General features: G+C 59.2%; 2 protein-coding genes across 3 annotated transcripts in view; one reads left to right on the forward strand and one right to left on the reverse strand.

The window, feature by feature from the left end:
• STAB1 (stabilin 1) overlaps positions 1–12,739 on the forward strand; it is a 26,760-nt gene extending 14,021 nt beyond the window's left edge. For both annotated transcript variants that reach the window (XM_054595753.1, XM_054595754.1), the window contains exons 26-69: positions 20–115; positions 758–853; positions 987–1,034; positions 1,191–1,321; positions 1,491–1,602; positions 2,007–2,084; positions 2,168–2,266; positions 2,394–2,492; positions 2,608–2,739; positions 2,966–3,094; positions 3,268–3,324; positions 3,757–3,840; positions 4,329–4,524; positions 4,649–4,744; positions 4,835–4,880; positions 4,981–5,057; positions 5,255–5,380; positions 5,570–5,643; positions 5,789–5,863; positions 6,115–6,237; positions 6,538–6,585; positions 6,797–6,874; positions 6,973–7,119; positions 7,553–7,696; positions 7,779–7,838; positions 8,217–8,393; positions 8,476–8,562; positions 8,673–8,822; positions 8,916–8,972; positions 9,062–9,245; positions 9,645–9,794; positions 9,882–9,986; positions 10,132–10,239; positions 10,323–10,516; positions 10,609–10,753; positions 10,833–10,966; positions 11,056–11,221; positions 11,307–11,416; positions 11,501–11,620; positions 11,699–11,848; positions 11,926–12,030; positions 12,114–12,260; positions 12,333–12,449; positions 12,528–12,739. In XM_054595753.1, coding sequence (XP_054451728.1) covers positions 20–115; positions 758–853; positions 987–1,034; positions 1,191–1,321; positions 1,491–1,602; positions 2,007–2,084; positions 2,168–2,266; positions 2,394–2,492; positions 2,608–2,739; positions 2,966–3,094; positions 3,268–3,324; positions 3,757–3,840; positions 4,329–4,524; positions 4,649–4,744; positions 4,835–4,880; positions 4,981–5,057; positions 5,255–5,380; positions 5,570–5,643; positions 5,789–5,863; positions 6,115–6,237; positions 6,538–6,585; positions 6,797–6,874; positions 6,973–7,119; positions 7,553–7,696; positions 7,779–7,838; positions 8,217–8,393; positions 8,476–8,562; positions 8,673–8,822; positions 8,916–8,972; positions 9,062–9,245; positions 9,645–9,794; positions 9,882–9,986; positions 10,132–10,239; positions 10,323–10,516; positions 10,609–10,753; positions 10,833–10,966; positions 11,056–11,221; positions 11,307–11,416; positions 11,501–11,620; positions 11,699–11,848; positions 11,926–12,030; positions 12,114–12,260; positions 12,333–12,449; positions 12,528–12,584 — 4,914 coding nt within the window. In that variant the 3' untranslated portion in view covers positions 12,585–12,739. The remainder of the gene's footprint in view (positions 1–19; positions 116–757; positions 854–986; positions 1,035–1,190; positions 1,322–1,490; positions 1,603–2,006; positions 2,085–2,167; positions 2,267–2,393; positions 2,493–2,607; positions 2,740–2,965; positions 3,095–3,267; positions 3,325–3,756; positions 3,841–4,328; positions 4,525–4,648; positions 4,745–4,834; positions 4,881–4,980; positions 5,058–5,254; positions 5,381–5,569; positions 5,644–5,788; positions 5,864–6,114; positions 6,238–6,537; positions 6,586–6,796; positions 6,875–6,972; positions 7,120–7,552; positions 7,697–7,778; positions 7,839–8,216; positions 8,394–8,475; positions 8,563–8,672; positions 8,823–8,915; positions 8,973–9,061; positions 9,246–9,644; positions 9,795–9,881; positions 9,987–10,131; positions 10,240–10,322; positions 10,517–10,608; positions 10,754–10,832; positions 10,967–11,055; positions 11,222–11,306; positions 11,417–11,500; positions 11,621–11,698; positions 11,849–11,925; positions 12,031–12,113; positions 12,261–12,332; positions 12,450–12,527) is intronic.
• Positions 12,608–21,723, reverse strand: NT5DC2 (5'-nucleotidase domain containing 2). Its single transcript, XM_054595755.1, has 14 exons — positions 21,441–21,723; positions 17,292–17,476; positions 17,088–17,162; positions 16,775–16,830; positions 16,554–16,647; positions 16,226–16,354; positions 16,056–16,116; positions 15,875–15,977; positions 15,667–15,768; positions 15,389–15,470; positions 13,417–13,503; positions 13,194–13,334; positions 13,043–13,107; positions 12,608–12,957 (listed from the first exon to the last, which is right to left on the reverse strand). Exons 1-14 carry the CDS (start codon positions 21,670–21,672, stop codon positions 12,696–12,698), a joined length of 1,674 nt encoding a protein of 557 aa, XP_054451730.1. The 5' UTR covers positions 21,673–21,723; the 3' UTR covers positions 12,608–12,695.
• Between the last annotated feature and the right edge of the window lie 1,846 nt (positions 21,724–23,569).

Raw genomic sequence — 23,569 nt, forward strand, 5'->3', positions numbered from 1 at the left:
CCACTCCCAACCTCTCCAGAGTCGGTGCACCTGCAAGCTGGGATTTGCGGGGGATGGCTACGTGTGCAGCCCCATCGACCCCTGCCGCGCCGGCAACGGTGGCTGCCACGACCTGGTGAGAGGGCTCAGGGTCTGGGAAGGCTCTCGGGGGTGGGCCTCGGCTGCATCTCTCCGGGTGTCCCTGTCTCTGGTCAGGACTGACTTCTTTCTAAACCCCAAATCCAAACTGCCGTCCCCTTGCCCACAGGATAGAGCTTCCACTCTCCTCAAGGCCTAGGCCCCCGCCGTCCCCATTCCACACTCCTCTGCAAAATCACTCTGAGCTCCTTGCTGTCCCTGATCTCGCTCAGCTCTAGCGCCACCATACCTCTACAGGTGTATTCTGGAAGGCATCCCGGAGCCACACCTTTGGCCTGATTAGCTCCTTTCATTCTCAGCTCAGGCCTCTCCTGAGGGTACAAGGCCTCCTGGGTGCTCCCACAGACCTGGGCTTCCATGACCCATCTGTCACGATGGGGTGGGAAGCCCGTGTCAGGCTCACAGTGATCCTGGAGAGTAGGGCCAGACACACCAAAGGAGCAGCATGAAAGCAGACTGGGTGGATGGAGACAGATGGTGGGGACTGGTGGCTGGAAAGGCAGACGGCAGGAGGACAGGTGACAAGGTTCAACAGAGAGATGCAGGATGGGTGCCGTCCAGATTGCCACATAGGTGCTAAATGGAGGGCCGTGTCTACCTGCCCCACCCCCCACCGCAGGCCACCTGCCAGGCGGTGGGGGGAGGTCAGCGCGTCTGCACGTGCCCCCCTGGTTATGGGGGTGACGGCTTCAGCTGCTACGGAGACATCATCCAGGTGAGTGGTTCTCTGTTCTTGGAAAGTGATCCTCTCGTGCACCTCAGGAAGAGGCAGTGCTAAGGGCCTTGTGGGGGAGGGAGGCTCAGGTTCATCCCGAGGCCTATGACCTCAGCTCTTTCCCTCCCCTTAGGAGTTGGAAGCAAATGCCCACTTCTCTGCCTTCTATCAGTGGATCAAGGTAGGACTCAAATCCAGGAGGCCTCCCTGGACACAGGGGTGCCACCTAAGATCTCCATGAGCTGGAGGTGGGGGCAGGCCTGGAGTGGGGGAGCAGTAATCTCAAGATGATGGCCGCCTTCACCCTCCTCTTGTCCCTCGCACACCGTGTGCACAGAGAGCTGGCATCACACTTCCTGCCAAAGGCCGAGTCACAGCCCTAGTGCCCTCTGAGTCTGCCATCCGCAGGCTGAGCCCTGAGGACCAGGCCTTCTGGCTGCAGCCGAGAACGTTGCCACAACTGGTCAGGTGCGTAACCTGGGTTGGGCCCTGGGAGGGGGCTTCTGTGGGAGACCCAGCCCTTCTCCAGAGGCTCTCAGCCTGGCATGCGTCCATCCGCGGGGGTAGAGCCGGTCCCAGGGGTCTCTGTAGGTTACACTAACCTGGTTCCATGGAACCCCCCAACCGTGCCCCTCAGGGCCCATTTTCTCCAGGGCGCCCTCTCTGAGGAGGAGCTGGCTCGGCTGGGCGGGCAGGAGGTGGCCACCCTGAGCCCCACCACGCGCTGGGAGATTCACAACATCAGTGGGGTATGTGGTGCACTCTGGGCGGCAGAATGGGCCATGCAGAGCATGGGAGGGAATTTGAGTGACTCCAGGCTTCCTGGACTGGGGACCCCAGGGCTGGGCTCAGAGGATGTGCCAGGGACCATTTTGCTGCTCAGCTGGACAATGTCTCTGGACCGGCAGGGACTGCCCCGCGAGGAGTTGTCTGTTCGTCTTTGTTTGTGTGTACATACCGTCCTTCTCACGCATGGGCCCTGCTGAGGTTCTGTGTGCACAGCTGGTTAGCCCTGAGTCTGAGGGGGTCTGGGCCAGTCTGGGGGCCACCTGTGGGTGCCTGTGTGCCCAGCAGCCTCTCTGTTGGTGCTGCACCCACTCTTAAGTGTCTACGTGTGTCCACTTACGGGTGAGTTCTACCTGCTGCCTTCCAGAGGGTCTGGGTGCAGAATGCCAGCTTGGACGTGACTGATCTTCTTGCCACCGATGGTGTCCTACATATCCTCAGCCAGGTATGGCTGGAGGGGAATGCTCAGGGAACCTTCTAAGCACAAGAGGCAGTGACATACTGACGAGCCCCCATGCTCTGTGACAGGTCCTACTGCCTCCAAGGAAGGATGTGCCCAGTAGGCAGGGGTTGCTGCAGCTGCTAGATTCAGTGCCTGCCTTCCACCTCTTTCGGGAGCTGCTGCAAGTAAGGGCAAGAGGAGAGGTTCATGGTCAGGGGAGCCCTTCCCCAAGGGCCGAGGGGACGGGCTGGCTCCTGGGGTCAGGACTGAGGGCGATTATGCCCGTCCCTGACCCCGACTCCCTGTCCGTAGAACCATAGTCTGGTGCCCCAGATCGAGGCTGCCACTGCCTACACCATCTTCGTGCCCACAAATCACTCTCTGGAGGCCCAGGGCAACAGCAGCAGCCTGGTGAGGTCACTGGGAGGGGGGTGGGGGCGCAGTACAAAGGGACACAATGGGTGGAATGTCGCTGTTCAGCGCACTGGGTGGTCCTGGAACCCCCTGACCTTCTCCTTCCTCTCAGGATGCAAACACAGTGCGAAACCATGTGATCCTGGGGGAGGCGCTGTCCTTGGAAGCCCTGTGGAAAGGCGGACACCGAAACTCCCTCCTGGGCCCCACTCACTGGCTCGTCTTCTACAACCATAGTGGCCAGGTTTGTAGGGACAAGGAGACCCACCCCAGAAGGCACCCTGCTCTTGAAGGCCCCTTCTCTTTGGAGTTCCTCTACCTGGAGACTCCAACCTCTGCTCCAGGAACTGCCCACCCTAGGAGGCCCCCATTTGTGGAGATAGCCCCAGCCCTGGGCCTTGGCCCTGAGTTGAGGGTGGGGTGGGGTGGGGTGGGGTGTGCTGGGTTCAGCCTGCTGCCCCACGCCCCAGGCTGAGGTGAACCACGTGCCGCTGGAAGGCCCGGTCCTGAGTGCTCCTGGCTGCACACTACTTGGCCTGTCGGGAGTCCTGACAGTGGGCTCAAGCCGCTGCCTATATAGCCACGCTGAGGCCCTGCGGGTGAGATGCCGGGGGCCAGAGGAGGGCAGCTGGGCCGTTCAGAGGTGGGCGGGGCGGACTGGTGGGACCAGCACTTGGTCATGCATAGCAGAGCTGTCAGCCTGCCTGAAGGAAGGTGATTTTGGGGGCCTCCTCCCCAGGACCACCTGACGCTCTGCCTTCCCTGCCCCCAGGAGAAATGTGTAAACTGCACCCGGAAATTACGCTGCCCGCAAGGCTTCCAGCTGGAGGTGAGGCTGGGCTTGGCACAATCCCACCCCTGCTTCGTCTGCCCTCCCTGCTCCCAATGTGTGGAAGGGGCCAGGCTTTGGGGTCCCCTTTGGGCCAACCTTCCCTGCCGAGGCCTGGGGAACTGGAACAGTGCAGGCCCCGTCAACCGCCCCCCCCCCCCACCGTTGATGCCAGGAGACCTGGGCACAGGTCTGCCCAAAGTTGGCCTCCCTCAGACTTGCACTCGGAGGCCTGCGACCCTGGGGCCCAAGCCTGGGTCCTGCCTGCCCTCTCCTCATCAGGCTTTCCTGTCCTCATCCAGCCTGCCCCTCCCGCTATCCTGTTCATGACTTACCCGCAGAAATCTGTGGTCTATCGGCCTGTCTCCCCAGTCACTGCCCTGTCCCACCCAAGCCCCTGGCTGAGCCCTCCTGCCTGTATCCCGTTTCCAGGACACCCCCAAGAGGAGCTGCCTCTACAGCTCTGGCTATTCCTTTTCCCGGGGCTGTTCTTACACGTGTGCCAAGAAGATCCAGGTTTGCCCTGAATCTCTACACCCCGCTCTCTGACCAGAATGAAGGTTGTGGGATTGGGGGCCCAGGGAGGTCCCAGCTTAGATTTCAAGGGCAGAGGCAGGGCCGGGACTAGGGCGAGTGCAGCAAGGCAAGGGCCCAGGAAAGGGGAAGGGAGAGAGGGCTGAGGCCAGAGGGGCCTGTGTTCGTTCCGGTAGCTGTGCCCCCAGGGAAGGGGACCGGCAAGGGAGAAAGGCCCAGTGCTGGCACCATCAACCGAGCCCCAGGGCAGCAGCTGGGTCCAGCTCTGCCCCTCACGATAGGATCCGGCGCAGCCCCACCCCGCTTGAGTTCCATCCGTGCCGCGGGGAGTGTTGTAGAAGGTGGTCTCCTTTTCCCTGGATCCAGCTTGCTTTGTCCTTTGGCTTTGTGGTCCCAAGATGCCATGCCCACTCCCGACATTCTGCCTGTCCTGGCCTGTGCGGGCCTCTCCTTGCAACCCCTCCCCGCAGGTGCCTGACTGCTGCCCCGGTTTCTTTGGCACACTGTGTGAGCCGTGCCCAGGGGGTCTGGGTGGGGTGTGCTCGGGCCATGGACAGTGCCAGGACAGGCTCCTGGGCAATGGGGAGTGCCGCTGCCACGAGGGCTTCCATGGAACGGCCTGTGAGATGTGTGAGCTGGGCCGCTACGGGCCCAACTGCACTGGAGGTGAGGACCGGGGAGGGGGCAGGGATGGTGGGCGTCCTGGCAGCAGAGAGCAGTCACAGAGACACCGCAGGAGGGGCAAGACAGAGGGCATGGGTAACTCCTGTCCTCCTTTGCCCACTCTCAGTGTGTGACTGTACCCATGGGCTGTGTCAGGAGGGGCTGCGAGGGAATGGAAGCTGTGTCTGTAACGTGGGCTGGCAGGGCCGACGCTGTGACCAGAGTGAGTGGCCCCAAAGGGGAGACAGGTGACCCCCGGGGCTGCGGTTCCTGGGTCTGAATGACCAGAACCGTCCCATCCTCCTATCTCCAGAAATCACCGGCCCTCACTGCCCAGAGGAGTGTGACCCTAATGCCAAGTGAGTGAGCTCAGCCTGGAGCAGGCGGGCAGGCGGGACGGGGGCTGGGGCAAGGGCGGCGGCTGGATGGGCCTAGGCTGACTGCTGTCATCCCCCCCAGCTGTGTACGGGACCCGGCGGCAGCCCCCGCCTGCGTCTGCGCTGCAGGGTACTCGGGCAACGGCACCTACTGTTCAGGTCCAGCCACACCGATGCCCCGAGCTCCCCGTGGAATTTTGGGGTGGCTTTCCCATAGAGCCCTCTAGGTCCAGCCTCTTTCCCTGTCCTTTCTTGGGTCTTAGCCCTCCCTCTGACCTTTTCCTTTCATGCCCTCCTCCTATCTCCACTCTATCCCCTTACCTTTCCCTTATAACTCTCTGCGATCATCTACCTAGAGGTGGACCCCTGTGCCCATGACCACGGGGGCTGCTCCCCCCATGCCAACTGCACCAAGGTGGCACCTGGGCAGCGGACATGCACCTGCCGGGACGGCTACACGGGCGATGGGGAGCTGTGCCAAGGTGAGGCTGGGATCCCCAACCTGGTGTATGTGGGGCTAGGAATCTGGTTTCGGTGATTTGAGTCAGACCAGGAAGCGCGGAGGGGTACACCGGGGTGTGAGGCCTGAGGGTGTTGAGAGTAAGGGATGAACACCTGGGCAGGCAGATGAATGGAGGGGACCTCCCTCATCCCAGTATCTCTTCCCACAGAAGCTAACAGCTGTCTCATCCGCCATGGGGGCTGCCACATGCATGCTGAGTGTATTCCCACAGGTCCCCAGCAGGTCAGCACAACAGGGTTGGATACTGGGGCCGTACCATCCCCCCACAGTTAGGGGGGTGACCAGGCCTGGGAGGGGTGCCCCTTCTGTCCAGGGTACTGGCCCACTCTTGGGTCCCAGCAGCCCCACTGATCAGGATTTGGGACAGGTCTCGTGCAACTGCCGTGAGGGTTACAGCGGGGACGGCATCCGGACCTGTGAGCTCCTGGACCCCTGCTCCCAGGTCAGGCCCCAAGCCCCACCGCATTGCATGGGGGAGGAGACTGAGGCAGGTACCAGTCTTCCTTGTCCCTAGCAGGGTTCTAAGTGCCTCTCAAGGGTGAGCCACCCTCCCCACAAGCTCAAGTGTAACTGATTAATAGGAAACATGGCTTTGGAGGGTTGGACAGGGATCTTCCTGGCCCCTTCCACAGAGTTGGTTGGGGCAGGAGTCCTGGGAGCCCCTGATGCCTCTCTCTCTTATCCCTGCCTCAGAATAACGGAGGCTGCAGCCCCTATGCTGTGTGCAAAAGCACAGGGGATGGCCAGAGGACATGCACCTGTGATGCAGCCCACACCGTGGGTGACGGTTTCACCTGCCGTGCCCGAGTCGGCCTGGTAATGATACCGAAGTCGGACCCCTGACCCAGCCTTGGCTATGCCCGCCTTGGGTGTGACCCATGATATTAGTTAAGACCCCAGGCTTGGTCCTGATCCAGGCCCCTGACTCCCCCTGGGCCTGACCCAGCTATGATCCATGCAACTAACCCTGACCCTAGCTCAGACGCCCCTGGCTTTCCTTTCCTCATCTCCGCCGTGGCCAGACCTTGGACCACAGGTGCTGGGAAAGGCACCAGGCCCTGAATGAGGGCCACCCAAAATCTAAGCTGATCCTTGCTCCCCCACCCACACCCCCAGGAGCTCCTTCGGGACAGGCATGCCTCATTCTTCAGCCTTCACCTCCTGGTGAGTGACCAGCTGGCCTCTACTTCCTTGGTCTAGCCTGGGCCTCTCTGACCTACAGGTCCCACCTGTCTTGTGGCTTTGGTGTTCTCATTTGGTCAGGGGGTGGGTGTGGTCTCTCAGAATCCAGCTCTTTCCTGGAAGATCTGTGGAAGCCATACGTTGGTCCCAGGTAGCCCCTTTTCCACTCCAGCTGTTTCCCCTCTCCCCTCAGAAATACAACGAGCTCAAGGGCAACGGGCCTTTCACAATCTTTGTGCCGCATGCAGATCTAATGACCAACCTGTCACAGGTAACAGCCCCCAGGGGCAAGGCTGAGGAGAGATGGATATTGTGTGGGCAGAAGTGGCAGTTGGGGACCCTCCTCTACCCTTCCGACTTGCATTCCAGGATGAACTGGCCCGGATTGGAGCCCATCGACAGCTGGTGTTCCGCTACCACGTGGTCGGCTGCCGGCAGCTGCGGAGCCAGGATCTGCTAGAGGAAGGCTATGTCACCACGCTCTCCGGGCACCCTCTCCGCTTCAGCGAGAGGGAGGTGAGCCCAAGACCCCATCCCCGACAGGAGCGGTCCACACACTCAAGCCCTCGCCCCCACAAGCCTGTGTCCTGTCTCCACGCATTGAAGACCCTCTCACTTCCCCTGGGAGGGCTGCTTTAGTGAGTCGAAGTTGAGTCTAGCCCTCGACCCCGCCCACTACCTTGGACCTGTTCCCCGGCTCAAGACTTCCTGGCCCGTGCTGAGAAAGAGAATGAAGGAGGGAGAGAGACAGAGACAGAAACAGACACAGAGACAAAGAGACAGAGATGAGACCTGCTCTTCTCTGTCTTGACCCCACTCACCTTCTGTTCCCAGACTTGCCCAACCAAAGCTCCATCTCTGCCTCAGGCCCCACCCACAGTTCACGAGCCACCAATTGGCTTCATTCACTTTCGGGCCCCACCCCCATGCGTCTATGCCCCGCCCCCAGGGCAGTATATATCTCAATGACTTCGCACGAGTGGTGAGCAGTGACCACCAGGCAGTGAACGGTATCCTGCACTTCATCGATCGTGTCCTGCTGCCTCCCGACGTTCTACACTGGGAACCTGATGCTGCTGCCCCGATCACCCGGGTATGACCCGGAAGGCGGTAGCGGGGGGCTTGAGATTCTCCCTCCCCATCTGAACTCCCAGCTCATCAGCGCCTTTCCCTAGAGAAATGTCACCGCCGCAGCAGAGAGCTTTGGCTACAAGATTTTCAGCAGCCTTGTGACGGTACTGCTCCCATGTGTGAGCCTATCAGTGGGTGGATATATGCACATGTGTGTATGACTATGTGTATGCTTGCCTGTCTGTGCCCACCCGCCTGTGTGCAAGCACGTCTGTGTGCACAGGCCATGTTTGTGTGCATGGGCTTCCCAGTGTGAGCACAAGGATGTGCTTGCTATGTATGCCCGCATACCTGACAATAGTCAGGGTGTGTGCAGGTTTATCCCTGCATGTATGTTCACATATATCTATCTGCCTGGGATGGCTACAGAGGAATGCGGCTGGTGGGAAGGCAGCCTGGGGGGCTCCCTGGAGCCCCTTCCTGGTCTCTGCCTTTCAGTCTGACTAGGCTGTGACTGCCACACCTGTGCTCCTCCACACCAGGTAGCTGGTCTCCTGCCCCTGCTACGAGATGTGTCCCATAGGCCCTTCACGATGCTGTGGCCCACAGACTCTGCCCTGAAAGCCCTTTCGCCTGATCGCCAGGCCTGGCTCTACCATGAGGACCACCGTGACAAGCTAGCAGCCATTCTTCGGGGCCACATGATCCGTAACATAGAGGTGGGTGCATCCCAGACCTTGGTCCCCACTGACGGCCATCCAGTCTGCCTGCCCGGCTCCAACCATGGCTTTATCTGCTCAGGCCTTGGCATCTGACCTGCCCAGCCTGGGCCCACTTCGCACCATGCATGGGACCCCCATCTCCTTTTCCTGCAGCCGTGCCCGGCCAGTGAGTCTGGGGAGAAGGCTTGAATGAAGGGAAGAGGCAGGGGCCCTGACACTGGGGGGTGGGCTCTGCCCCACGATGACCCCCATTTATCCCACATCCTCTGCCTATAGGGAGAGCTCATGGTGGGTGAGGATGATGCCCGGATTGTGCAGCGGCACTTGCCCTTTGAGGGTGGCCTGGCCTATGGCATTGACCAGCTGCTGGAACCACCTGGCCTTGGTGCCCGCTGTGACCGCTTTGAGACTCGGCCACTGTGGCTGGTGAGGAAGGCCAGAGGTGGAAGGGTAAGAGCCCAAGCCCGCCTGTACTGTTCAACCACCTGACCTTGCTATATTGACCTCCACTCCTTCCAGAAAATTTGCAGCATCTGTGGGCGGGAACCACCCTGTCCTGAAGGTTCACATGAGCAGGTAAGGGGCCGAGAGCTGAATGGGGGTTTGGGCAGGGTCAAGGGACCACCACGCTCAGGCTGCTTGCAGCCTGACTCCTCTTGGCGCAGGGCAGCCCCCAGCCCTGCTGGCGCTACATCTCAAAGTTCTGGACATCGCCTCCATTGCACTCCCTGGCACTGCGCAGCATTTGGGGCCAGCCCCAAAGTCGGGGCAGGGGCTGCCACCGCAACTGTGTCACCACCACCTGGAAGCCCAGCTGCTGCCCTGGTCACTATGGCAGTGAGTGCCGAGGTAAGCATCCTGAGGTTGCAGGCACTGCTGATTGGCTCCTCTGGCTGCCACGGTCACAGCTCTGGCCACTGTTTCTGAGAGGCATTGGGGTCATGGGGACTGGGCAGGTCTGGGGGTGGGGAGTGGGTTTTGCTACGGCAGGATGCTCTAAGAGGTGGGGTGTGTGTGTAGGTGGTACAGGACCTGGTGCGGTGGGCTGGGGGGCCTAGGTGTTCTCTAGAGCATGGGGGCCTGGAGGGCTCTCAGCAGCATGGCGACTTGAGTGGGTTGCCGCTTCTGGAAGAGCCTGGGTTGCTGGGTTGCCAGCGGGTGGAGGATGGATGGTGTGGCAGGGCTGGGGATGCCTGTGAGTGGGGGGATCCTGATGAGAGCCCCTGGACCTCCCACCCCATGCCCTAGCTTGCCCTGGGGGTGCCAGCCACCCCTGTAATGACCATGGTGTGTGCGTGGACGGCATGAGCGGCAGCGGGCAGTGCAGGTGCCATTCAGGGTTTGCTGGGACAGCATGTGAACTCTGCGCCCCCGGGGCCTTTGGGCCCCATTGCCAAGGTGAGCCGTCGTGCCCCGCCCTGCCCTGCGCCTGGACTCCCTTGGCCCAGGTGTCAACTGCATCCTACTGTTTGTCCCTTCCTGCAGCCTGTCGCTGCACCTCTCATGGCCACTGTGATGAGGGCCTTGGGGGCTCTGGTTCCTGCTTCTGTGATGAGGGCTGGACTGGGCCACGCTGTGAGGTGCAACTGGGTGAGTGACTTTTGTGCTAGTGCCCACCCTGCACACACCAGTGCACGCCCCGACTGCACCGTGAAGTGGAGGCACTGAGGGTGGGTGGGAGGGGGCCTGGGGACATCCAGGAGGGCAGCTACTAATCTTGATATGTGGGAGACAGAACTGCAGCCGGTGTGTGCCCCGGCCTGTGCACCCCAGGCAGTATGCCGTGCAGGCAACAGCTGCGAATGCAACCTGGGCTATGAAGGGGATGGCCACACATGTACAGGTGAGCAGGTCGGGGAGGACATGAAGTGGAAGACCCCATTCCCCTCCTGTCACCCGGTCCAATCCTTCTCTCCCTGCTCTCAGTGGCGGACCTGTGCCAGGATGGGCATGGCGGCTGCAGTGAGCATGCCAACTGCAGCCAGGTAGGCACTGTGGTCACCTGTGCCTGCCTGCCAGACTACGAGGGTGACGGCTGGACCTGCCGGGCCCGCAACCCCTGTGAGGATGGCCGGCGAGGGGGTTGCAGTGAGCATGCTGACTGCCTGAGCACTGGCCCAGTGAGTAGGAGGGGAGCCACGCAGCTGGGTGGGGAGGTCCTGCAAACTGGGTCCCCGTCACTGAAGGGCGCCTACCTGCTCTTTTGCCCCAGAACACACGGCGCTGTGTGTGCCATGCTGGCTATGTGGGTGATGGACTGCATTGTCTGGAGGAGCCCGAGCCACCTGTTGATCGCTGCCTGAGCCAGCCCCCACCATGTCATGTGGACGCCGTGTGCACTGATCTGCACTTCCAGGGTGTGCTTCCCTGCCTGGTCCCAGTGCCTTTGCCTTACCTCAGTGTCCCCAACTGACTGTACATCCCTCCTTTCTGCAGAGAAACGTGCTGGTGTCTTCCACCTTCAGGCTACCAGTGGCCCTTATGGTCTGAACTTCTCAGAGGCTGAGGCAGCCTGTGGGGCTCAGGGAGCTGTCCTCGCTTCTCTTTCTCAGCTCTCTGCTGCCCAGCAGGTGCGTGGGGCCCAGAAACATGGAGCCAAGCCTGTGGGAGGCCCCTTGAGTTGGGTCTTGGGTTTCAACATCCCCTCCTGCTCCTACAGCTGGGCTTCCACCTGTGCCTTGTGGGCTGGCTGGCCAATGGCTCGGCTGCCCATCCCGTCGTTTTCCCTGAGGCAGACTGTGGGGCCGGTCAGGTGGGCGTCATCAGCCTGGGCAGCCGGGAGAATCTGTCAGAGCGCTGGGATGCCTACTGCTACCGCATGCAAGGTGCAGCCACCCCCAACATACGTCACTCCCCAGCTCTGCCCCTGCCCACTGACCTACCAACCCACTGAACCCCCTTTTTCCACAGATGTGGCCTGCCGATGCCGCGATGGCTTTGTGGGTGATGGGACCAGCATGTGCAATGGGAAGTTGCTTGATGTACTGGCCGCCACCACCAACTTCTCCACCTTCTATGGGGTGTGCAAGGGCCCAAAGGGTGTAGGGTAGATGGGATCCCTGGCGAGGGAGCCTGCTCACTACCCTGCCTTCCCACCTTCCCAGATGCTGCTGGACTATGCTAACGCCACTCCTCGAGGTCTTGACTTCCTGGACTTCCTGGATGATGAGCTCACCTACAAGACACTCTTTGTCCCTGTCAATGAAGGCTTTGTGGACAACATGGTAACTAGCAGTGGAAACGTCCTGCTCCCTCTGGCTGGCCCAGGCCAACAGGGTGAGTGGCCTTTGCTTTACCCACAGACACTGAGTGGCCCAGACCTGGAGCTGCATGCTTCCAATGCTACCTTCTTCAGCACCAATGTCAGCGACGGTACCTTGCTCCTTTCCCACTTGGGCCTCAGCCTTGTGTTCAGTGACGTGGGCCCTGACAATGGTTCTCAGGCCCCCGTGGTAAGTGTGGCCACTGCCCCTCCCTACTGACCCTGGCCCTCACTCACCCACTGGGCCTGACTCTGGTTTCTCCACAGGCTCCACAGGCAGTTGTGGTCAGCCGTGTTGTTGTGTGGGACATCATGGCCTTCAATGGCATCATCCATGCTCTGGCCAGCCCCCTCCTTGCACCCCTACAACCCGTGAGTTGATGGTGGGGAGGCAGGCAGAACTGCAAGGGGTAAGGAAGGAGATGACCCGACAAGGTTCTCAATGTTGTTTGCAGGAGGCAGTAGTAGCACCTGAGGCCCCACCCGTGGCAGCAAGCGTGGGCGCTGTGGTAGCTGCTGGAACACTGCTGGGCCTGGTGGCTGGAGCCATCTATCTCCGTGTTCGAAGCAAGGCCACAGGATTTGGCTTCTCTGCCTTCCAGGTAGGGCTGGATTGGGGGTTGGTGTCCATGGATCTTGCTCAAGGCCCCTCACCATCTCATCTGTCTTCTCAGGCAGAAGATGATGCCGATGACGACTTCTCCCCATGGCAGGAAGGGACCAGCCCAACCCTGGTCTCTGTCCCCAACCCAGTCTTTGGCACTCATGATGCCTTTTGTGAGCCCTTTGATGTAAGTGTTGGGGACAGGGGAATGTGGAAGTGGCCCAGGGCCTGGTCTCAGCCCAGCTACACATGGTCCTCCCTACAGGACTCCCTCTTGGAGGAGGACTTCCCTGACACCCAGAGGATCCTTGCAGTCAAGTGACGCATCAAAAGCACAAGCAGGAGAAAGACCGCTTTATTGTTCACCTGGACAAATGCCCAGAGTGGGCAGGGCAGGAGGGACTGGGGCCTGTTCTGAACAATAAAGGTGCCCTCAGCGGATGTGGGCCATGTCACTGAGGAAGGGTGTCTTCATGCAGCCGGTGCAGAGCTGGTCCATCCAGAGTGGTGCCTCGTGCTGCAGGGGTGTGCGGCGTGGGTAGAAGGTGAAGTCCACACGGTAGTTGAGCAGGCAGCTGAGGGAGGCCATGTACAGGTCGGAGAAGCGCACAAGGCGCCTTGAGAAGTAGGTGGGGTTGTGGAAGGTGCGGAAGATGCTCCCAAACTGTGCGTTGAACAGGGCCTTGGTGATACACCTGGGGAGGGACACATGGGGCACTTGAGGGGCCACACAGGATGGGGCTGGAGGGGGAACTCCTGCCTTCACCTCATCCTGCTCACCTCAACTCCTGCCGTTCCTTCATCCAGGCAGCCAGCACCTGCCGTGACTCGGCATCCTGGTAGGTCTGGGGGAGACAAAGTGTGCACTGGATGTGTGTGCCCAGGTGGCAGCCCCAGTCCCTCCCTCGGGGCATCCTGGCCAGCCCTGTACCTGCATGCGCTCCAGCAGCCCTGTGAGTGCCTGCTGCCATGTCAGTGAGTGCATGTACTGCTCCGTGTTGATGATGCGGATCTCACGCTCCAGCTCAGGGATGATGGCACCTGTGCGCCAGCCATGCCGCAGCATGAGATCCTGGTGGGCAGGGTGGAAGACAAGGCTCAGCGCCAGCTGGGGGCTCCCCCTGCCCCTCACGGCCCAGTCTTGCCCCCCTCACCGCCAGGTCACTGTAGAGGTGGTCTCCGAAGTAGAGCACACGGGGGCCACGCCATTCTGTCAGACGCAGGAAGTCAAATAGGTTTCCCTGGGGAGCAGTGGGGGAACACTGCTGAGCCCTGTGTGCCCAAGGGATTCCCATGCCGCCAGAAGCACGCCTGGTTCTCCACCCGTTCTCCCAAATTCTCAAAGAGTGGGGCCTTTTCGGCCGGATGCTGGCTGCCCTTTCCCGTGGCCTCGCTGTCCCCTCTGGGCTCCGGCTACCTCCGCCTCACACTCAGAAAGGGGGTGTGCCTGCTGCAGGAAGGTCTCCGGTAGGCCTGGCATGGTGCCCTGTGCCTCTAGAGTCTCCCCTCCCCACTCGCTGTGGCCTCACACCCACGCCAGTCTGAGTCCACTCTCTGTGGGAAAAAATTGTAGCAGCGACCCTATGGCCCTGAAGTCCTCCTGCCGCCCCCACCCCCGCCCCGCCGCCTGAGCCCAAAGGGACCCAACAGTCCAATGGCAGACCTCCCTGTGAGGCCATCTGCCCCCCCTGCTCCAAAGCTAGGGAAGAGATGAAAACACTCAGTCAGGCTTAAACACAACAGAGGAAGCTCCCAGGCGAGCAGAAACTTGGGGCGGGGCGGGGTCGGGCTCAGAACAGGAAGTGCAGCAGCCTTAGGGCAGGGGCCTACACCTCAGGTGAGAACTGATATCTAGCAAAAATGAGTTACTACAGCGGTCTGTGCACAAGAGCCCCAGGGAGATAGAAGCCGTGGGGGCAGAGGCGGTCGTGAAAGACTTCACTGTTGAAATTAGCTCAGGTAGAGAGGCTGAAGTTCAGGGGATCCTGCAGAAGAGGGAGGTACGATGGGCAGAGTGGATGTGCCCTGAGTGAACCAAGAGAAAGAATCTTGATGTGCAAGTGCTGAGTCAGGAAAGACGGAGCCTGAGGTTCCAGCAACAGGAGACAGAGACAGGAAGGGAAGAAGGAGAGCAAAGAAAGAGAAGAACCAAATATGATCCAAAACACACACACACACACACACACACACACTCTCTCTCTCTCTCTCTCTCTCTCTCTTCAGAGTATCAGGCACAAGGGAAAATCTGAAAGCTGCCAAAAAAAAAGTCACATGTTCTCCACAAAGGTGCATGACCCTCCTCAGGCTCAGCCAAGATGCTAAGACAAAGGAGAATGTGACCCTCAGAACGGAGGGAGTCTGCGCCCTAGGAGGCCAGCAGCGTGGGTGCTGGAGCAGCGGCAGGGAGCACTGTGCAGGCCTCAATGGGGTACCTCAAGGCCGCTCCCACTGGCTGTGCCCCTGGCCCAACTACAGGCTTCCTCCCTCCCCCAGCTTCTGAATCCCTCACTCCCAAGAACCTCTGAATCTCTCACTCGCCAGCTCAGACAGGATTTCCACATTCCACCCAGGGCCAAATGCCTAATCACCTCTAGCTGAAAGCCACCTCTGCAACCACCTACCATGCCCCGTGCCCCTTCTCATCTTCCTAGCCAGCCAGGAGAGGGCCTCCCTAGAGGCCCATGAGCCACCCCTGACCCAAGCCCCCAGCCCAGCCCAGGGGCCCCGACCAGGCTTGCCTTGCTGCAGCAGAGTGCTCAACCCCAAGTAATCACAGTGCCATTTACTGGACACTTTGTGAATGCCCGGCCAGTCTAAGGCCTTGACACCACAACTCAAGTTAAATATTATCTCTCTCTTAAGTAATTCAGCAAGGTTCCCTCTGCCAACCAGGAGTGGAGTTAGAATTCAAGTGCAGGCAACCTGACCCACAGGCCAAGTCCTGTGCCCCGAGAGCCATTCCCTGGTGCCCCAGACACAGGCCCATGGCATGAGGGAACAGACCCACAGCAGATGCGTGGTGGCTGGTCAGGGCCCCGGAGGTGGTGCTACTGCACCTGGGGGCTTTGGTTAGCCCTGTGCACCCCCCAACCACTCAGGTGCTACTCCCACCTAGATGGCCCTCACCTGCCGATAGATCTTGCCCTTTTCCAGGCGGGTGATACGGTCCCAATGAAGCGAGCCCTTCTCATCAAGTTTTCTGAAAGGTCTAGGGTGGGGGGTAAAGGGCTTGATTTCCAGTCTGTGGCAAGACTATGAAATGGGTCCCATCCCACTCTGCAAAGGCCCATCTGCTCCCATGCAACACAAGTCAGAAAGGGGGCACCCCCACCCCAAGCACACAGGGCGGCGAGCAAAGGCTATTCCGCCACTCCCTGGCCCCGTCGTCCTTGTCAGGTCCATACTTGCGGGGGTCTGTGAAGAAGCTGGGCTTGTCCGCCTGGACGATGACCACATCGAAGAGTTGTCGCCAGTCAGGACCTACCATGTGCCGCATCCCCTTGTCCCTGGGAAGAAATGGGGTAGAGGTAGGACAGGTGGTCTGAGGGAGGCCAGCCTGCCCCTACCTGGCTCCCACCCCGCTCCCTCCTCCCACGGTGGGGTGGGGCTCACACGAAACTGAAAGGACTGTTGGTAATGAGGAACAGCTGTTTCCCATGGTCCACCAGGCGGCTCAGGACAGCGTACGTCTCATCCCCTCTCAGGATGTACTTCTCTAACGGGGAGATGCATCTGTGAGAGCCAGCCCTGTACCCTGCCCAGGCAGGCTGCAGTAACTACTGTCCACCCTTACCCATGTCCCGCTCGATCCACTGGTACATGAGGCCCTTCACGTGCACGTCTCGAATGGCATCCTGGGGGCAGTGGAGGGACAGTGAGGGCGGAGTGGGGACCAGGAGGGCCTGCCCTGATGTGGTGGGACTTCACCTTCCCTGCTACCCCAAACAGACCCAGCATCCTCACCGTTACGTCCTTGTAGAGATGTGCTTGGTCAAACTCCAGGCCGTGGCCCAAGAAGTGATCCACCACGCAGGAGAGCAGTGCCATCTCCGGCAGCGAGAAGATGTCCATGAACTGCTTGATGGAGGGACCCTGGGGAGGGGGCGACTGCTTCAGGAACCCCTCCAGCCCCACAGCTCCCAGCTCTGGAGACCAAGCGCTCTGAATCTCCCTTCCAGACACTGGTAGAGGGGCGCGGCCTGTGCAGGGGTATGGGCGCAGCCTCCCAGGGAGCCAGCACCCACAGTGAGATCACTGGGTGGGGTGCCCGCGGCCACAGCAGAGCGAGTACCTTGCCATAGAAGCCACTCATTTGGTACAGTGGGATGTGCTGGGTTCCCCCATATAGGTCGATCACCTCCTCATCTGGCACAGGCTGCAGGCCCCTGTGTGGGCACACAGACACCATCAGTCCAAAGTGGTCCTGAGAGCAGGCCGAAGTATAGGGTGGGGCAGAGTTGGGTAGCCCGGAGCAGTGGACTGCGGTGGGGTCATGGCAGAGCCGGCACTGACCTGTAGGCTGTTCCCAGCTGCACATAATGGAAGGCATCAATCTTCATCAGAAGGCTCTGAGGGGACGAGGGGAGTGGGATGGGCAGTGAGGAAGGGGTTGGCCTTCGGCCATGAGCCAGCCTCTTCCACCTCCCAACTCTGAAGCCCCAACTGGATGGTATCAAGAGGATCATGTATGTGCCAAGGAGAGGCTATAGCTAAGAGGCCAAGGGGTTAGAGATGAGATCCCTCCACTGGGGATGGGGGACTAAGAAAGAGGCTGATACACAACCAGTGAGAAGGGACCAGGGGAGTCAACGGTCTAGCCACTCACCTTCTGAATGTCATAGTGGAGGCCACGGATGGCAAAGCTGGGGTTGTAGTCATACCTTCGAATACCCTCTGGGTACTGTTGGGGGAAAGTGGACCAGGTCTCAACCAATGGCACTGCCACGGCTGCTGGCTGATCAGCTGCTTTGGGGGATCAATGAAGCCATGTGCCCTCCAGGGCCCGGGAACCCTGCCTGGCTGGCCTCACCTTGTAGTGCTCAATCAGGATGTCACGGGCAGCATTGAAGATCTCTGGGTGCAGTGAGTCTGCGTACTGGGCCAGTGTGTAGTCATAGTCGAAGCCATAGACCTCGACGTCATGCAGGCTGATCTCATTGTTGGCATAGATGGCTGCTGGGTTCAGGAGACTGCACACCTCAGGGGGCAGGAGGTCTAGAGGAAGGAGAGGCAAGTGTGAAGATGATGATCACAGAGGCAACAAATGGTTACTGAGCACTTTCCAGGTGCCCAGTCCTGAGAGCCTCACAAAACACCCTAGGATGGGTACTCAGCCCAATGTGGCAGATGGTCAGACTTCTCAGAGGCTCAGAGAAAGGTCATTTGCCGAGGTTCACATGGCTGGGGTGAAGCAGAGCTGGCAACGGTTGGAACTATCTGCGGGGTCTTGGGTTACACCATCATCTGCAGCCCACCAGGTGCATCAAGCCTCTGCCTCCTCTGGGTTCTCATAAGCCCCATCCAACACATGGCTATGTACTGACTCCTTCCACCTTGTCTGAAGCTGAGGCTGGGACTTAGGAAAAGTAATGGCTTGCGAGGTATTGGGTAGCCCCTCTGCCACTCATGCTCCCAGCTCTTGAGCACCTGCCAGCCTTTCAAGCAAGGCCTAATAGGATTTAAGCTGCCTGCCAGCCCACATAATGACATTTGCTGCCTCTAGCCAGGGAACATTGCTAATTACGACAGGCAGGACGTGTGATGTCGGGTTCTGAGCCATTACTCAGGCTGTTCCCCTCTGAGGATGCAGTCATAACCATGTCAAGCCCCTGGCTGCTCCAGAGGGGCTGAGTGGGACACTGTGCAGAGTAGGCTCTGCGATGCCAGGTTCATCTGCCTTAGTTTCCCTGTCTGTCTAGTTGGGGAGGTGGGCGGGGAAAGGGCATGGGTTTTGAAGTCAGGGAGATCAGACCAAGCCCTCCTTTTCATGGCCGTGACTTTAGGAAAGTCACCTCACCTTTTAGGCCTCAGTTTGTCTCTAAAGAGGGAATAAAAATTGTACCAACCTACAGAACTACCGAGGGTTGCATGGCATGTGCTGTGTGCAGCATTCCCACTCTGCACCTGTGGCAAACGTAGGATTCAATGGGCAGTGCACCTCTGGAGCCCATCCCCCCATGTCCTGGATTTCCCTGCATCTCTTAGGGAGCAGGGGTTACAGGACAAGGTGCACAGGGCACTACCTTGCAGGGGCCTGTTCCTGAGACCTCTGGACTGTGGCTGAAGCCCAGGCCTCTAGGGAATTCCTGTTTCAGCCATAGTCTGTCATGTTCTACAAGAAAATGCTCTCGGCCCCGCAGCCAGACCTGGAAGCAGTGCTCAGAGTCAGACACTTGCGGATGAGCTCCCAGGCTCAGCCCCTACCCGCCTTCATTTGGAGCCAAGCGCAGGGTGTAGGTGGGGGAACAGGTATGGCAGGTTCCTCTGATGGCCTCAGGCCAGCCTAGGCCTGGCATAGAGCAGCCGCTTTGAAGATGATTCCTGGGTGCAGACAAAACACTTCTCACTTTGGATGCATCAGCCTTTTACGGAGCTGCTTCTGAGATCAGTTGGACCCTGGGCCTCTGTCCTCCCCCGACCCCTACAACGGTCCCGAGTTCCTGGGTACCAACTGTGACTCTTGGTACAATATCCACTAGTTCCCAGAAGGGGAGGGGTCTCTTTGGCAATGCAGCCCCTTGTAGGCAGAGTTCTGGTCAAGTCCAGGCTTTTGCCTCTGCCCTTGAGGATGTTCCCAGGGATGGACAATTCTCCTAGGAACAAAGCAGGATGAGGAAGCAGCCCACAGGGCCTGGCCTCCTGAACCCACTTCTGGACTGAAAAAAAAAAAAACCAAAACACCAAAAAAACACCAAAAAAACAAAAACAAAAAAAAAACCCCTAGCTCTGGGGCCACAATGTCCCATATCCTTCCACAGGGCTATTGTGGTGCACAGGGCCAGGTGAGCAGAATGTACCCCTTACCCACACTGGCCTTCCAAGTTCATTGGTCTCAATGCCCAGCCCCTGCTCTCCTCCCTTCTCCCTCAGCCCCCAGCTCCAGCAACCAAGGCCAACCCCTCCTCATGGCAGCCATAAGACTGGCTGTTGCTAGGCGCCTTAGAGGCTCATCTTATTCAATCCTTACTCCAATCCTGTGAGGTGGTCACACTTACTCCTTTATCATCCACAGGAAGAAACTGGGGCTCAGGGAGGCAGTGGAGTTGAGGTTTTAATTCAGCCACCCCTCTTGCCTCTCAGCCTAGCCTCCTGCTGAGAAGGGGGTGGGATGGCTTGAGGTATGTCTTCCTGGCAAAGTTTTGCCTAAAGACAGTAGCCCAAGACACACAGTAATGCCCAGAATTCCCCCAGAAAACCCAGTCAGAAGGGGAGTTAGGCTGGCTGGAGTTAGAAGGGGCCAAGAAGGCTGGCTCATTCTGGCACTCACCCTGGAATTCTGGAAATGACCTTGCCCCTTTCACATCAAGAGGAGCTTGGGGGGGCTTCGTGAACATCTGAAGATCCATGTGGGCCCTGAGAGACAAAGCCCAATAGACGCCCCTAAGTCCCTTCCCCCAACCCCTACTAGGTAGGCTTCTCAAGCTGCTCCAGAGAGGGTCTTAACCAGGTCCAAAGCAAAGACATCTCCTTAAGTAGCATTCCGGGCCTGCCCCCTCTGCTGAGGGTGGGGTGGTGGCATTCTCACAGAGGTCCATAGGCTTCAAAATCATCATTCCTCAGGGGTCTTAATCATTCTGCCTTAGGTTTCTCAACAGGTAAGACCAGTCCACCTCCTGCTCCCATTCCCAGGTTTCCACACAGTTAGCACGGCAGCCCCAGTTCAGTCAGCTGAAATATTCCAGACAGGGCTACTTTGTGTTATCAGCCAATGAAAGCCCTGTCACCCCTGGGGGTTCCTCCCCTGCCCCTCCTAAGCCTGGGTCTTTCTGAGTCATCTCTACAACCCTGCAACAGAAGCCCCAGGATTGCGTTTTACCCCCTAAGACAGCAATTTTCAACCTTTTTCATCTCATAGCACACATAAACTAATTATAGTTTGCGGGGCACACACCAAAAAATTTATTTTGTCAATCTGGCCCCCCTCCCCCCTGAAAAAAGGTATAATTTTGATTCAGTCACACCAGACGGCTATTGTTGTGTTAGCTGTTGTCATTTTTTAATTCGACAATCTAAGGGAAAAGAGGTCAGTGCCCCTGACTAAATAGCCAGGTACTGAAATGCTTTGTTGCAGCACACCGGTTGAAAACTGCTGCCCTAACACAGTGAGGGTCTGAGAGAGTGAGGCTTACCGGACACTACCCAGGAGAGTGAATAGGGCCAAGACCCAAACCACATCTGTCTGCTGCAGAGGAGGGGCCCCAGGGGACCCATGAACACTATCAGGGCTCTCAACTTTCTGGCCTCATCAGTGGGGTCCAGACTGTCCCCTCTAAGATGAGGCTTTTAGGCCTCCTCTAATCATTTTGCAGAAGGAGAGAGACTACAAGAAGTTTAATGAGTGCCCTGGCCAAGGATGCCGCAATCCTTCTGGACTGAAGCAACGTGGCCTCCCTTCTCCTTGCCCTCCAGGTCGGAGTGCTCCGAGCCTTCAGGGTTTAGTAATCTGGAGGTTTCTTGAAATTCTAATCGGAGTCCCCCAACGTAGGCCAGTCCCTAGGAGCCTGTTCTGGGCAATGTCACCGGCTGGCTTTGTCCCTGGTACTCCCGCCCCAACTAAGGGCCTCTAGGAGAACAAGGGGTTGGGGGCGTTTCCGCCGCGGCTTCCCGGCGGGCTGGACCTCAAGGAAAGACGGCGGGGGCCCTACATTCCGGCGGCCGCTTCAGGAACCTCGAGCTCCTGCAGACGGAGCCAGGGAACAAACCTTCCGCTCGCCTGCTCCGGGAGTCGGGGCGTCCCCAGAGACCCCCGGGACAACCCGAAGGAGCCTTTCCAGAAGAGCCGTCCGGCCTTTGGAGCCCCAGCGAGCCCCACTAGGGCGCTCCCCCCGAAGAGGGGCACCCCGACGGCTCGGAGACGGTGCCCTGGCGCTAGGTCGCTCTGTCCACCGTCCGGGCGCGCTTCTGTAGCCGTGCGGGACACCTCCCCCAGCCGGAGCCCGTCCCACCCGGGCTCACCCACCGTGCACCAGTCTCCGCATGTCTTGATAACGAGCCCACAGGTGCGCGCTTATCTCGGTGCCGCCGGCGGGTGCCGGGGCGGGCGCAGAGCGCGGAACGCCGGGGCAGTGGGCGCCGGGACCTGGGGGGCCGCAGCCAGGGCATGAGGGCGAGGACGAAGCGGCTCGCGGCCCCCGGTGGCCTGAGCTCGGCAACCAGCGCCGAGCGGCCGCCCGCAGCCCCGCACCCGCCATGCCCACGCGCCGCCCGCAGAGCCCTCGGCCCGTCGGCCGGTCCACCACCCTCCGACTGCTCGCCCGCCACGGTGGCCGCGTGCTCTTCACCGCGGCCGGCCAATGGGCGCGGCGCGCGGAGCCCAGCCGGCCAATGGGCGCGCCCCTTGGCCCGGGGGGCGGGAGGTCCCGGGACGGGGCGGGACGGGTTCCCCAGCCCCCTCCCCCGAGCCTCCGGCAGGGCTGAGTACGCTGCGCCCCCACACCTTCGGTCGCCACGGCGGCGATGGCGACTCCTTCTGTTCCCCACCCGGGAGGTCGGAGAGCCTAAGAACGGCCGTCCCCGCGAGGGCCCAGACGGCCGAGGCACTGCGGGTTCACTACGGCCCCCACTCCTTTCTCTTCTCCGCGGTCGGGTCTTCCCGCCCCTCCTCCACCTCTTGTCCTCCTGACCTTAGCTTCCCCGCCCCTCCCCCAGCCACGCTGTGGGGGTCCTTTTCCGCGCCTCCGGTCCCTGACTAGCTCTGCTCGCAGACCAGAGGCCGGTCCGTTCCACTCGGTTAGCGAGTAAAGAACCCTTATCGCGCGCTCCCAGGTGCCATCTCCACGTATGGTGAGATCCGGAGCGCAGGCAACGCTGAGGCAACATCTTTTCTCTCCCGCCCTGTACCTCACCCAGGTGACCCTTATTAACTCAGAGCGGGAGGACTAGGCATTGCGCTCAAGGGCGGTGGGCTAGGAGTCAATGAGCCTGCCAGATCCTGACCTTAGCAAATGGCTGCACTGACCTGCCCCACTCCTGGCTCCCCGTGCAGGCCGTCTTTTGAAATCCTTCGTCTCTTCTAGCCACGTCGCTAGAGTTGCCAATGAAATTCATCTTTCCTGCTTGAAACCACTCTCCACCCTTGTTTTTTCTATTCAGATGAGTTTTCTGAGTCTGCGTGTGTGTCAATTCATGCACTGGGCCCTATTAGTGGGGAGCTGGCCAACTGGACACTTAAGGGTGTGGTACATTCGAGTATCCATTGTACCTCGTCTGAGGACCTACAGTGTACCAGACCCTGGGCCAGGTGCTGATGCAGGATGGAGACCCAAAGGTGGGCCTGTAGGTGGGTGGCTGTGCCCACCTGAAGGCCTTTGTGAGCTAGGTGGGCACTGGGGAACTGGCCACACGTAAGCTTCATCTGGGCAGGAAATGGGCACTTGTGGTATGTGGCCCCCAGAGTCATCAAAAGAAATGGGAATGAGCACAAAGTGGGTGTGTGTGAGTGGGTTGAATGTGACAGCCCCAGCAGGCAGTTTATCAGAGCAGCATGTTGGGCATGGCCACTCAAGCTGCAGACTTTACGACCATTTCTGGAGGCCCTGCTTGCACTCTCTTTTCCAGCCCATTTTTGTAGATTTTGTGTCCACGTCATCAAACTCTTACTGGTTCTTAGATTGATTTTCTTAGATTGTCTAATAGCCGTCTTCCTTCTCAAAGGTAATGAGGTGAAAGCCCATTAAAGACATCAGCAAGCACAACTCAGCAAGAGTGAAGGCTCTCCAGTAAGGTTCCTGCTCCCACCTGGCTTAATCGCAACTTCTCAGTTTCCATTTAGAATAGGAGATGATGAAAATAGAGGTGAGGTTCAGTAGGCTATGGAATACATATAAAGAGCTAGGGCTCAGTAAATCATTATCATATTATAGCTAATTCTTTTTTTAAAAAATCCTCACTCAAGAACATTTTTTTCATTGCTTTTAGAAAGGAAGGGAGAGAGCAACATTGATGATAGAGAAGCATTGATTGGTTGCCTCCTGTTTGCATCTGTGTGTTGGAACCAGGAATCATAAACGCCGGACTGGGATCAAAAGGGCAGCCTAGGTATGTGCCCCGACCAGAATGGAATGGACCTGCAGCCTTTCCCTTATGGGC

Source organism: Pteronotus mesoamericanus, unplaced genomic scaffold, assembly GCF_021234165.1.
Source record: "Pteronotus mesoamericanus isolate MK-2021 breed Mesoamerican mustached bat unplaced genomic scaffold, CSHL_Meso_final scaffold_54, whole genome shotgun sequence".
Lineage (NCBI taxonomy): Eukaryota > Metazoa > Chordata > Mammalia > Chiroptera > Mormoopidae > Pteronotus > Pteronotus mesoamericanus.